Source organism: Microcaecilia unicolor, chromosome 1 (genome assembly GCF_901765095.1).
Source record: "Microcaecilia unicolor chromosome 1, aMicUni1.1, whole genome shotgun sequence".
In the NCBI taxonomy this organism is placed as follows: Eukaryota; Metazoa; Chordata; class Amphibia; order Gymnophiona; family Siphonopidae; genus Microcaecilia; species Microcaecilia unicolor.
The window spans coordinates 550,969,603-550,984,523 of record NC_044031.1 but is presented as its reverse complement, the minus strand read 5'-3'; the positions used below and the strand labels follow the sequence as shown (position 1 = coordinate 550,984,523).

Genomic DNA, 14,921 nt, shown 5'->3' with positions numbered 1-14,921 from the left:
TTCCTCTCTCTGTGGCATTTAAGGCATTGGGGATCAGAGCTCCATCCCGCCCTTACAGCCTGGGATTGTGTTATATAGCCTCGATGAATGACCCTGAATTGACTCTCTTGTAATTCTGCCCCCCCCCCCCCCCACCTGCCCAGGTATGCCTTTGATTAGTTTCGCAAAATTTATTCCTTTCAACTCATATCCCAAGTCTTTGCTCCATGTGTCTTTAAGCTTCTCATATGTTCTGGGAGGTCCGAGTGGGACTAGAGCTTTATGTAAGCTCGATATTGATACTTGTCCATGTGCATCCCCTTCCAGGAATTCATGTATCTTCTGACCCAATTTTGTGCCCCGGGCTGCCTGATCTAAACTATGCCAGTAATGATGCAATTGTCTGTATGTATAATAGTCCTTCTGGGCCAATACCTGTCTCTGCTGCAGATTCTGAAAGCTATGCAGGTTTCCCTCTTCATTCATTAAGTGTTCAAATAAAGTGATGCCCATTTCCGACCATCTAGCCATTATCCCTTTCTCTAATCCGGGGGGGAAGTCCCTATTCCCCTGTATTGGAAGTTGGTCACTAACATTAGGGTCTTGTCTCCAGCTGTGCATGAGGAACTGCCAGACACGTCGCAATGGTTGCAACAGTATACTTCTTCTACAGGTAGTTGGCAAACTCTTTGTTTTTGCCTGCAGAAGAAAATTCAAATGCCAGGGGTCAAATAGCGCTCGTTCCCAGTTCGTCGGTGTGTGTTGATGTGTATTAAGTGTCCAATCCCTGATATGTCTCAAAAGGCACGCCTGATTATATCGCTTAATACAGGGGAAACCTAGCCCACCCTGAGCCCATCCATCATATAAGTATTCAAATCGTATTTTAGACTTCTTCCCCCCCCACACAAATTGCCGACACATCCTATTTAATTTCCGTAAATCTTTACCTAATATATGTATTGGCAACACCTGTATGATATAGAGCCATCTCGGGAATATGATCATTTTGAAGAGATTTATTCTGCCTATTAGTGATAAAGGCAAGTGGTTCCATCTCTCCAGAACACTTTTGGTATCCTGTAACAACTTGTCAACATTTATCCTATACAGAGTGGTAGTATCCATAGTTAATCGCACCCCTAGATAGCGAAAGGATTCCTCTGCCCATCTCAATGGAAGCTGTCTATGCCACTCTCCCACTTGAGCCTCCTTCCTGCATAAGGCTTCTGATTTTTCCAGGTTTAGCTTAAAGCCAGAGAAATCCCCATACTCTGCCATACATTCTAATAGCGCCTTCAGTGATGTTTCAGGAGAAGTCACATATGCCAACAAATCATCAGCGAAAGCCGCTATTTTAAAACTTTTTGTACCCACCCTGACTCCCTGCACATCAGGGTTACATTGGATATCTCTAAGCAGTGGGTCTAGCGTTAACACAAACAATAAGGGTGACAGGGGGCAACCCTGCCTGGTCCCCCTATGGATAGGGAATGAAGGGGATAGAATTCCATTAACCCACACCTGAGCCTGTGGGAGGTAATATAATGCTCTAATTGCATCCTGGAATGATCCTCTTATGCCATACGCGTCTAGCATGCCAAATAAAAAATCCCAGACCACCCTATCGAACGCCTTTTCGGCGTCAAAACTGACTAATATTGATGGTGTGGCCTTTGTAGATACCTCCTCCAATGTTACCAATATCTTTCTTACATTTTTAGTGATGGTTCTGCCCTGTACAAATCCTACCTGCGAGTCCTCTATAACATCTGGTAGTATTCGGGACAGGCGGTTTGCCAGGACTTTTGCAAACAATTTTGCTTCAAAGTTTAACAACGAAATAGGTCTGTATGATTCAGGTTTTTGTACATCTCTCCCTGGTTTTGGAAGAACTATAATCTGCGCCGTTCGTAATGACATGGGCATTCGTTGCTCTTGCACTATCGTGTTAAACATTGCAGTAAGGGGTTCTACTACTTCCTCCTTCATCAATTTATATAATTCTCCCCTATATCCATCAGGGCCCGGGGCCTTTCCTAGGGGCGCTTGCTGTATTGCCCATGATACCTCCTCAACAGACATGGGAGCATTCAGCATGGTTAGGCTCTGTGCATCTATCTGCGGGAGATCTTGCCCCGCTAGATAGATCTCACTGTCCATTGGGGGCGGGTCAGGTGAAGCATAAAGCTTCTGATAATATTTTTGCATGATACGATTTATAAAATCATCCTTATTTTCTAATACCCCTCTTGAAGAGTATAATGCGTTTATTTTGTAATTTCCTTGTCTTGGGTTTGCCATCCTGGCCATCATCCTACCACTTTTATTTGCAAATTTGTATAATTGATACCTATAATACATATGATTCTTTTGTGTTTTATTATGTATTCTCTCATTTAGTGTTTGCTGCATTTCTAGAAGCTTAGCTTTCAGCAGAATATTATGGTGGTGTCCATACTCGCGTCTCAATCGGGTAATGTCTTTTTCCAACCTTTGCATGTCTCTCTCCCATGTCTTTTTCTGGTGGCTTGTGTACGCAATAATCTCACCCCTTAATACCGCCTTTGCTGTGTCCCAGTATAATATGGGAGTTGTCCTATGCTCCTGATTAGTTTCTTGAAACTGTCTATATTTGGCTAGTATAAATTCCCGAAATTTCCTATCTTTATATAGCCTTGTAGGGAACTTCCATTGGTATGGACTAGATTTACTCTCTGTGGGTTCCCACAAGGCCATTACCATTGCGTGGTCTGATATTTTTATGGGTCCTATTTCCGCCTTGCGGATTCTCGTAAATAGTGGACGGGAGATAAAAATGTAGTCAATCCTCGACATGGTGGCATGCGCCCGGGACAGGTGAGTGTAATCTCGTTCCAACGGATGTAGTGTTCTCCACACATCCACCAGGTCAAGGACCCCACTCAGTAGTCCAATTCCTCTAGATTCTGCTCCCGCTCCCCTCCTTTTGTCCCCCTGTGACCTGTCTAGTTTGGGGTCGCCCACTTCGTTGAAATCTCCTCCTAACAACAGGGGAACTCCTTCCAGACTTGTTAGGTGATGCAGAAGCTTTTTATAAAATGTTTTGTTGTAAGTGTTTGGAGCATATACATTGCACAAAACCATTGGTTGACGCTCTGTCAGGTGTGCCAACACATATCTTCCTTCCTTATCTGCTATGATCTTATGTGTAGTGATATGGATCCCTTTCTTGATTAGTATTATTACCCCTGCTTTTTTCCCCAGTGCTGGTGAATCATAATATGATCCTACCCACCATCGACATAATTTCTCATGTTCTTTAGCTGTTAAGTGTGTTTCCTGAAGCATTGCTATTGATGCCTGTTGCTTATGGAGTGCGTGGAGGATCTTCTGCCGTTTAATCGGCGATGAGATGCCTCCCACGTTCCATGTCACAACCTTAAGGACCATCACATATCCTCAAGCATCTTTTTAAATACCTGGTGAATATCTCTCTTTGTGCAGGAGGGGCCCCCCAGCCTGTGTCCCCCCCACCTCTGATACTGTGAGTTTTCACTAGAGTGCCCTCCTTGTGAAGCTCTTTGTGTGTTCCTTATGTTGCCCTTTTCCCTTGTTACCCTGAAGCTCCTATTCTCCTCTATACCCTCCCTCCCCTCCTCCCCCCTCCCCTCCCCCTCCCCCATCCTCCCGTCTTCCCCCCTTCCCCCAATCTGAACAGCACCGAGTGTGCTGTCTACCTCCGTGCTTCCGATCAGGGACCCCACTCTTACTTTTTGCATATGTTGCATATTGCTTCCCCCCCCTTAAAGTTCACAACCCCCTTTAGATAACATCAAATAACAGTATCAAGTCCAACATTAGCAACCACATCAATTATAGTTACAGATCTTCTGTCTCTCGCTGCTCCCTGTCGTTCAGCAGTGTCACTCCCACTGGTGAGCCTCGGATTCATTACTCATGTGTCTCTTGATGCTTCCGAGCTGTCTCTCTCTAAGCGGTCCACCAGTGCTTGAGCGGCCTCTACCGTGTCACAGATTCTCACTGTCCCATTATGCTGAATCCTGAGTTTAGCCGGATACAATAAACTGAATTTTATCCGCATTTTGTGTAGCCGCCCACAAATGGGCGAAAATTGCTTATGTTGGAGGGACACTTTAGTGGAATAGTCTTGAAAGCATAGTATCTTTTGTCCCTCCACCTCCAGCGTTCCTCCTTTCCGAAGAGTTGCTAGGATCTCCATCTTATGTTGATAATTAAGAAGTCTCAGTATGACCACACGTGGGCGGGTATTTGCCTCCTTCCTCGGCCCCAAACGATGCACCCGTTCTATCTTCAGTTGCCCCACCGTGCTCTGAGTTGGCAATAACTTAGTGAGCCTGGGTTCCAGAAAATCTCTCACATCTGCATCTGGTACTGATTCAGGTATACCTATCAGTCTGAGATTGTTTCTACGCGAGCGGTTCTCCAAATCATCCACTTTCTCTTCTAAGATTGATACTGTTTTTTGAAGGTGTTCAATGGATTTAGAAGTTTCCTGTGAGGCGTCTTCTACGTCTCCTAGTCGCTGTTGGACCTCCTGAAGTTCGTTAGTAAATGTAGTAAACCTTTGGTCCATGCCATCAAGCTTATCAATTATTTGCTGTAACTTGTGGCTCATGGTTTCCTCCACCGCCATTCGTACCTCTGCTACTATTTCTGAGGCCCAAACCGAGCTCACTGGTGGCGATGGAGGTGGGTTTTTCTCCGTCATTTTTGGTCCTCCGCTCTTGGTTTTGTCCTTCTCCAGCTCTTTTTTTGTACTTCTGGTCGCCATACAAAATGTTTTTTGGGGGGTAAGCGCAGCGTAATCTGTCTGCAGAGTTTAATGGCGTCTGTCCCTTTTCTTTACCAGCTACTTTGGAGAGTCACGTGGCTTACTGCTGTAATAGCTTAAACATTGGCCCAAGCCCAGACTGCCAATTTTTCTGGCTATTGTGCCGGTTTTTTATTTTCTTAAATTCTTTCTGAGTTTTTTACATTTCCACCTGCTTCATGGCCGCCATTCGGGGGCTGTGCTCGATGTTTCCTCCGTGCCTCGCCATACAAAAAGTTTTTTTGGGGGGATAAACGCAACTTGATCTGTCTGCAGAATTTGGTGATGTCTACCCCTTTTCTTTACCGGTTGCTTTGAGGAATCCCGTGATTTACTGTTTTAATAGCTGAAACAGTGGCCCAAATCCAGACTGCCGATTTTGCTGGCTATTGTACCGGTTTGGAGAGCTGCTTGCGACTCCTTTTATTTATATTTTTATATTCCCACCTGCTTCGTGGCCGCCATTCGGGGGCTGTGCTCGATGTTTCCTCCGTGCCTCGCGGCTCGCCTTCCCTCTCACCCTCCGTTCCGCCGTTGATATCGCCGAGCCCTTTTGCTCACTCTTATGCCTTGTAAGAAGAAGGCTTCTCAGCCTGCGGATTTCGGCGCTCTTTTCTCGGCGCGATTCCTCACATGGGCGGGTATCCGCCGTCGATCTGTTCTCGCCTTTTTTCTCCCCCCCGAATCGGGGTTTACGGGTCTCAATCGCGCTAGTGCACCTTCCGGAGGAGAGGGGAGGCTAAACCGCCGACTCTGGAAGCTATTTCATCGCGTTTTGGTGGGGTCCCCGATCGTTGCTAGCTGGAGCTCACTGTGCGGCGGCCATCTTGGCCGGCAGCTCCACCGGAAGTCTAATTTTATGTATTTAATGTAATTGATGACAGCTAGTGGAATTTCTACAAGCCACTTGTTAATAGTGTACCCTTTATTTATACTAGCTAGTATTTAGTCTTGCAGGCTGAGCAATAAACGTTTGTGTCTATGCTGCTACAGAAAAACCTCATGAAATGGAGGAACCCTGTAAGTCTCAAACAAAGGCACTTCTACTACATTAACAAGTGATAATGAAATGTTATTGATTTGGAATTTATTATTGAACAGTTAGTGATTTTACCAGACAACAGAATGTTCCTTTAATCCTTGTACATTAAATAAGATACTGTCACTTTAAAGTAATACAATATTGTGATAAATATTTCCTTCTGCAAAGTAAGTTAGGTGCATGTTTCTCCAAATAATTTTCATATATTAAATTATATTAAGTTTGTTAGACCTATTATAGGATAAAATTAATACAAAAACAATCAGAAGGCTACAGTTTTTGACAAGCATTGACTGTAATAGAAGGGTATTCAACCTCCAGTCCCCATGGACACCAATCCATTAGACCTTTTGAATTTCTCTTCAAATTAATTGAGAAAGCAGTCTTGCAACAATTGGGATTTTTTTTTTTTTTTAGGAATCACAATTGCATCAATCCAGTCAGGTTTTTAGTTATTAGTCAATGATCTAAAGAGATCTATAGATTTTAGCAAATGTTCTTTAATTCTGCTACATCTCTGTGCTACCTTTGATACTATGGATTATGGGAACCTTTTAGATAGGTTTGGAGCTCTCTGTGTTGGAGGCAGGTGATTCAATGGTCTGATTTTTTTTTTTTTGGTTGCCAACAGGATACAAGCGGGACTTTGGAAGGAAAATGGACCTACAACTCTTAATGTGGGCTGAGGGATCCCACAAGAGGCAAATTTATCTCCTACCCTTTTTAATAATATCTAAAAAGGGACAGAGATAAATATCAGATCTTATGGATCTGATCTATAATGTTATGCTGATGATTTATAAATGTATTACACATGTGATGCTGCCTCTGCAGTGTCCACGAATAAGGTAAATAACTGTGGGCTTCCTATGATCCTTTAACACTTAGGGGGTAATTCAATAAAGTGGGTACTAACATTAACACATGGATTATGCATATAAATGTTTAAAATAATGGCATATATGCACATGTGTACACATACACCCATAAATGCCAAAATTCCAGCTATGTACTATTCTGTAAATATGTACACATCTCACATCATGCATATTTTACAGGTAGGGGTGCACACAGATGGAGTCAGGGTACATCATAGGCAGGACTTGTGCACATAACTTACAGAATACAATAAGCTGTACATGTATCTCTGGCAATACGGTCAAGCACTTACACCAGCTCTAAATTAAAAGCACTATTTTACCTGTTGCACTAGTAATCTATAAAGAAAATATGCGCTTTCTTTTCTATATAGAATAGGCACCACATTGGCGCACTGGTGTAGAATTACTCTTGTAAAGGGAAGAACAAGCCTTTGGATAAAACAGAAGCAACAGTAGCAAACATGACAAAAGAGTCCCAAAGCAAGCGGTGTGGTGCAGAAATTTTATTGGTGAGTAACAGACTCAACACACGTTGTGTTTCGGCTGTGAGGCCTGCATCAGAAGTCTGTACGAATACACTCTCAGTAGTTAAAAGGGATATTGACATTTTATATATCGCACCTTAATTTCTATGTGGAAACTGAAGTGTATTCTATAACAGTGTGTGTAACTTAACTGATTAATTAGCTAATCAGTGCTGTCAAATGGAGGTTAACAAACAATTAACACTAATTGGCATTAAAATTTATGCACACAACTCGCTAAGTGTATTCTGTAACGTGGAGCGCTTAAATTCAAAGTTGCATAGTTGAAAAGAGAGCATGGCCATTGTGGGTGTGCCTAAAATCTCTGTGCTTTGTTATAGAATACACCCACTCTGCACCTAATTTAGGTGTTGGGATTTACGCCTAGTAAAGCATGGCATAAATGGTTGCGACTAAATTTGGTCGCTTGGACAGGTGCTTGGTGTATTCTATATACTCTGTGGAAATTTAAGCCTATTGTATAAAATATAGGCATGCTATAATGAATGCGCTGTTGTGTACTTTTTTTCCATGTGGAATTTTCAGGCGTCATATATAGAATCTAACCTTAAATGTGTGAATTTCTGCCATTACTGGAGCTATCCTACAGTGCTATACAAATGGCAGAAATTCACGCATTTAGTGGATGATTTGGATGAGTGTGTTTGTTGTGCAGCTTTTGACATTAATCTCAATAACCCTTTTAACCACTGAAAGCATGTTCATACAGATTCCTGATGGCCAAACATGACTCGTGTCGAGTCTGTTACCCACCAATAAAATTTCTGTACCACACTGCTTTTTTGTCACCTTTGTTGTTGCTGCTTCTGTGAATTATTTCCTTGCATGCTTCAAAAACAGAGAAATCGAATGTTAATTTTTAAGATTTAGAGATTAAATGAAAGGGATCTGCTTTTTCTACTTCTCATGTCAACAATCTGTGTGTTTAGAGTTACATCTTGATTTAGAAATATATGTAGCTGGAATCAGTTAAAATGCACTATTTAAACTTCAGCTTATATGTTCTGTACAACCTTTTCTTGTAACTTCCCAACTCGTGACTATTCATTTTTTGGTTCTGTCTCCTATAGACTATTCTAACACATTAATTGCACATTTTCCTTTGAAGAGCTTGTACAGTTCATAGATGATCCAGAACTCTACAGCCAGGGTGATTTGGGATAAAAACACCAGACTCTGTTCCTTCTATCTTGCTGCACTGTATGCCTAGAATAAGACTTCCTGAGGCAGTAGCTCAAGCTCTGTCTGTATTCAAATGTAGGCTAAAAGCCCACCTTTTTAAGGCTGCATTTAACTCCCAATTCCTATGCGCTTGTACAGTACCCATGTCTATTTTAATCATTCCCACCATAAGTAATTCCCTAATCCCTTATTTGTCCTGTTTGTCTGTGTTGATTAGATTGTAAATTCTGTCGAGCTGTGATTGTCTCTTATGTGTTTAGTGTACAGCGCTATGTATATCTAGTAGTATGCTAGACATGAATCTTTTTTTGTTTTAATTTGTTGGTTGCCAGTTCTCTTCAAATGTCAGTTTTAACTAATTTGTTTACCTTTTAAAGCATGGGGGGAGGGGGGAAGAGGGGGCTTTTCTTTTATAAAGTGTGTACAAACATGTATATGCCAATAATATTATAAATGTTTAGCATAAAAAGCATATAGCTACATAGGCACATAAACAAGTGAATGTCAATATTCTGTAAAATGCACATTTCACAATGTATGTTACACATGTGGGCATGGGTGGGACTCAAACAACTCACAGAATACTATATAAGTTATGTGTATATCTCTAGCAGTTAGGGGTGAGCGCTTGCAGTAGCTCTGTAAGTGGCGAAAATACTCATGCCTAAAACATACACCCAGTTATGCTAGTACAGTGGAACCGTGAAATATCATTGCATTAAATACAGGCTCGCTAGAAAATGTACACAACTGAACCTCACCCCGGCATAGCTAGACCTTGTTGACAAAGAAGCCATATCTTAAAATAAAACAAAACAAAAGAGGGGCCAAGAGACATGATTTCGTTATATGCAGATTCGTGTTACTGCAGGACACGTTATACTGGGTTCCACTGTATTATATAAAGGAAGGGCATAACCTATGAAATAGATGAAGAGTTACAGAATTACTCCTCACATGACTTAGGTCCTTCATATCTAATCAGAGAAACTGGAAAAATATAGCAAGACACAATACTTGAATACAAGCTTTAAAAGATGGCAGAAAGAGCAGTCGTTCATTTTCAAAGGCTTTTTCAGGTGCCAGCCCCTGTTCTTTGGAATTCCCTTTAACTTGCAGATCTGATCATTTTGATGTTTTATGCTTCTGTAACTGACGGTGCTGTAATTTCATAAAGAATATGTTTTGGCAGTGGGCTTTTAGTAATGTACATTTTGTTTGGATTGTATCTATGTTCTAACTATTTTAGGTTCAACACACCTTGGGTTTATGAATTAGGCAAAGTACATTTGAATAAATGACATGAATATACAAGAGAGATTTGTATGTACATTGTTGTCATTGGATAAAATTCTTTCAAACATATTCATTAAGAAGAACTTGAAAACCTAAATGGACTAGCAGCTATGGGGACTGGAGCCTGCAGTTTTCCTCATTTTAACCTTCTCCTCCAGCCATCACAGCAACAGATCATGGCTCCCTATGAATACAGCATCTACTTTCCTGGATTCCATTTAAAGTCCATAATCTCTTGAAAGTTTTTTTACATCTTCTAATGTAGACTGATCACATTGCTTTGAGAGTGAGTCAAACAACTGTTGAATTTGTTCTTTTCCATTCTTGCCAAGGAGAAGCAACACCATCTGAAAATAGCAAAGATACATTTCTGATTGAGTAATGGAGTTTAAAAGGCCTGTCACAAAATGCCAAACCACCCGCCTGGGGTTACCCCGCGGCCACTTAGACGGTCTATCCCCAGCACAGCTCAGGTCTGCCTGCATCTGCTACTTGTGCTCTACACTAGCACCCTCCTCCAACCAACTGGGTCACAACCACCTCTGGGCGAGTCTCCCGCTCTCAAAGTATCCCCAGTGATTTCTAGGTTGCTGGAGCCACACTTCCAGTGGTCCCACAGTTCCCAGAAAGCACTCACAGACCTAACACACAAACCACCAGGATTCTTTATCAGTCCAGACAGGCAGAGTCAACAACCTAAACATACTAATAAAAAATATGTATACAGACCCAAATCTGCAATGAAGGGAACCAGTTACAATGTTCACAAAAATTCCCAGCAACTAATCAACTTTAATTTCCTAATGCAAGAACTCTGTAAATATCTATATCAATGTCATTTTTATATATAATTTTTTAGGATCATCAGAGGCAAAAACACATATGCTTGCAATATGCTTGCACTGCTTTTGCCTTAAATCATCATCGGTCCAGTTTCTTCTTTTTCAACTTTACAATTTCAAAGCTCACAATCTTATCTGTTCTTACACATCAAACTTTCAGTATTTCAAATTTCAACTGAACTTAGTTTAGTCTGTTGAAACAACAGACACACTGCCACACTTGTTATCTAGCATAGTGTTGGGATAAGGATGTTATTATTGCACCATCGGCTGGAAAGCTGGGCAATCTTAATTTAAGAATTTTTGATGACATATGACCCCTGAGGCTGGCGCTTTGTGCTGAAACATGGCCTATGTCGGGTCACTGTGTGACTGATCTATGCTGTGCAAATAAAGATCTTTGTACCGTTTACTGGAGACTCTTGGCACTTTTCTGTGCTTTGGACTGTGTTTTGTGCTTCGGACCCTCTCTGTTTTGCTTTTTGATCATTCTAAATAGTAATTAGGCCTAAAGAAAGCTTAAGATGTCTTCGCTCAGTTGGGATTTCTGGTACTGTTCTTGCCTGGTTCTCTAGCTATCTCAGCAATTGCTGCTACCAGCTCTGTTTCTAGCATACTTCTACTTTTCTCCCCCTTCTATCTTGTGTCCCCAAGGCTCCATCCTTGCCTCCACTCTAATATTTTCCTTACACCCTTGCTTACGATCATCCAAGATCATGCCTGTGCACCTATGCAAATGGTATTCAGATCTTTTGTAAAGTGTCTGATACATCCTCTATCGCGAGTTTAAAAGACTGTTTGTCTCATGTATCCTCTTGGCTTGAAAGTAATCTCTATCTCACTACCTCCAAATGCGAGTCCATCTTCTTCCCTTCCTCCCGTAAAATTTTATCCCCTTCTCCCTCACTTGACTCACTCCGCTTCCTTTCAAAGAATCTATTAAGATTTCTGGTGTCACTTTTGATTCTTTTCTTACCTTGAAGCCTCAAATTGATTTTGTCTTTCATTCTTCACACTTCACTGTGTGTGCTTTGTCCACTCCTTCCTCCTTGTTGCCCTCCTTCACCCACTTATTCTTGCTCTTGTTATTTTCACCTTGACTATTGCAACTCCCTTTATGCTGGCCTCCCCCTGTTCTCTTAAATGCCTCCAACCAGTGCAGTCTACAGCAGTCAAACTCCTCCACAATGCTCACTGTTTTGACCATGTCACTTCTCTCCTATCTGAACGCTGGCTGCCCCTCTCCACCTGTATCAAATTCAAAATCCTTCTCCTGGTCTATAAATCTAGGTCTCCCTCTGCGCCTGCCTATCTCAATAACCTCCTCATTCCCTATGTTTCTCCCCCCCCCCACCCCCGTCTCTGCTCAGCCAATAATAATCTTCTAGTATTGCCCTCTCCCACCCAACTTCACGTTTCCATTTTCCATGACTGCATTTAGATATATTGGTCCCAAACTCTGGAATGATTTACATCAGGAATCAGCCCTCACTCCCAGCCTTTAAACAAGCTTTGAAGACTCATCTTTTCTCTACCTGTTTCTCTGCTGTTGATTAATTTTATTTTTCCTCAGAACTGCTCAAGTACCTTCTTTAATTTCTTTCTCCTGTTATATTGTTTTGTAAACTGCTTAGTTGCCTATGTGTAGGCCTTTGGAGGTATATCAAGCATGTGAAAATAAATAAACATTTAAATAGGGATATATTTAGTCTATGCCACTATATATTGGGAATTTATTCAATAAAGAAGCTTGGCTCAGTCATTTTACTTGTTTAGTACAAGATTTTCTAGCAAATTAAGCCCTAATATGAGCTCCTTATTCAATTGAGCCTTTGAGTTCTGCGTGTAACTTAGACAAGAAGATTGAGTAAAATCACTGTTTTAACTCACCTCAAATCGTTCAGCTTCACGCAAGTAAAACAGATGCTGACATACAAGGTTGGGGTCCTTCTCAAGAAGACAACTTTGTAATGACTGTATAATTATCATAAAGGTATCGCCATCTAGCTTGTTGCTTAGCAGAACTGGCAAATCCTTTGGTTCAATTATACTTAGGAGGTCAGCACAAGCAACCTCGTCCTGCTCAGTATTCACCGTGTTGATAAGTTGACCAAATTCATAAGCATTAGATGGCTTGTGTAGCTGCAGTTTCATAAAGGATTTGATTGGTCTGTCAGTTTCAGCTCTCTGTCCAGCTGCAAGATGATTAACCACAGAACCTTTGGATGTATTCATAGTCTCCACTTCCTCATCTTCATTTACCTTGTAAAAAATAATCAAATCTTTTTTTATTGTGATATGAAACAAACTCATTTTTTTATATTTTAGCGTTAGACTTTATAAATGTAAAAAAGGTTTCACATTTAGAAAATTTCTTATGGTCCTGTAGGACTAGATGTTTTACAACAGTACAGATAGAGGGAAAATAAGCTTTCTTTTCTAGTACTGCTTTCTCCACCACCTGAAATTGCTGGACCTTGTGACAACAAAATCCACTGTAACTACACACACGCGCATGCCAAGGGTTGATGGAGCTAGAGTTGAATTTTGAGAGCCAGAAGGAAAAAGGTGTATATGAAAGAATGGGAACCACGAAAAGTGAAGGTGCACTTGTTTCCTACGAAAGTTTGTCAGACGAGGAAAAAGAGTACGACAGGTTGGCTCTTTCCAAACAATAAGGGAGACATATATGTAATTCCAAATCTGCTGTGTTTCAGCACCAGAGCACCTGCGTCAGGAGTCTTGTAATCTAATAAAATGATGTTTCCTTGTTGCTGGATATTAATACAAGGAACCAAAGTGCAGTTGAAAATCCAAGGAAGTGCGATGTACTTTGGAGTCCGCCAAGGAGGTCCAAAACAAATGTACATCGCACTTCCTTGGATTTTCAACTGCACCTTGGATCCTTGTATTACTATCCAGGGTATTGTATACCCTGGAAGAAAGGAGAAACAGGGGTGATATAATACAGACGTTCAAATATTTGAAAGGTATTAATCTGCAAACGAACCTTTTCTGGAGATGGGAAAGTGGTAGAACTAGAGGACATGAAATGAGGTTGAAGGGGGCAGACTCAAGAAAAATGTCAGGAAGTATTTTTTCACAGAAAGAGTAGTGGATTCTTGGACTGCCCTCCCCCGGGAAGTGGTGGAGATGAAAACGGTAACGGAATTAAAAAATGCGTGGGATAAACATAAAGGAATCCTCCTGTTCAGAAGGAATGGATCCTCAGAAGCTTAGCGGAGATTGGGTGGCAGCACCGGTGGTTGGGAGGTGGGGCAAGTACTGGGCAGACTTCTACGGTCTATGCCCCGAAAATGACAAGGATAAATCAAGGTCAGGTATACATATAAAGTAGCACATATGAGTTCATCTTGTTGGGCAGACTGGATGGACAGTATAGGTCTTTATTTGCTATTATCTACTATGTTACTATCCAGCAACAAGGAAACATCATTTTATTAGAATACAAGACTCCTGACGCAGGCGCTCTGGTGCCGAAACACAGCAGCTGTGTCAAGTCATTCGTTGTTCTCCAATAAGGATTTGGAATTACATACTTCTCCCTCGTTGTCTGGAAAGAGACAACTTTTCCTACTTTCTTTTTCCTCATAAATGAAAGAACCACAGGATGAAATTAAAGGAAAGGGGATACTATGCAAGGGCATGACTAGGAGAGAAAATGAATCTCAAGGCAACTGGGGAGCATGAGAGAGTATAATTGGGGGGTGAAGAAGTCAAGCCAGCGGAGTTAAGATGTGAAAAGAGGTGAGTGAAATGAAATAGTTAAGGGGGTGTGAGAACAGGGCATGAGTAAGAGGTGTTGCATCAGTGTAGCTTGTCTGCTTAATTTGGGGGTGGGTGGGTGGGAGCAAAGGGTAAGAAAGTTGTATGGGTAATGGAGGAGCAGGGACCAATTTAGCATTAGAACCTGCAAAAATAAAACTGGAGGGGGGGGGGGGGGTACTGCATCATGCCAGTTGAGGAGGAGAGAGGGTGAAGAATGAGTGTGGGAATTATGGGGAATGATGAGAGAGCCAGAGAGAATGGCTACAGGGGAAGAAAGCAAGAGATTGATGGAGGAACAGCTCAATCAAGGGGAGATGAATAACAGAGTAAGGATTGAAATTGGTTGAAATAGAGAAAGAGATGGTAAAGGAAAGAAGAGGAAGTGGTGAGAGATCCAGGTGTACATGGATAGACCACGAAGAAATGATGCTGAAAGGGGGAAGTTTAGAAATAGTGAAAACAGAAATGGAAGAAAATCAGAAAAGGAAAAAGACCAATATCAGAGAGAGCGGGTAAAGGAGGAACTGATAA

At 41.5% G+C, this 14,921-nt stretch overlaps 1 protein-coding gene across 3 annotated transcripts in view; it reads right to left on the bottom strand.

The window, feature by feature from the left end:
- Positions 1–8,562: 8,562 nt before the first annotated feature.
- SPAG1 (sperm associated antigen 1) overlaps positions 8,563–14,921 on the bottom strand; it is a 184,513-nt gene continuing 178,154 nt past the window's right edge. For all 3 annotated transcript variants that reach the window (XM_030217278.1, XM_030217286.1, XM_030217295.1), the window contains 2 exons: positions 12,492–12,863; positions 8,563–10,106 (listed from right to left, as the gene is read on the bottom strand). In XM_030217278.1, coding sequence (XP_030073138.1) covers positions 9,978–10,106; positions 12,492–12,863 — 501 coding nt within the window. In that variant the 3' untranslated portion in view covers positions 8,563–9,977. The remainder of the gene's footprint in view (positions 10,107–12,491; positions 12,864–14,921) is intronic.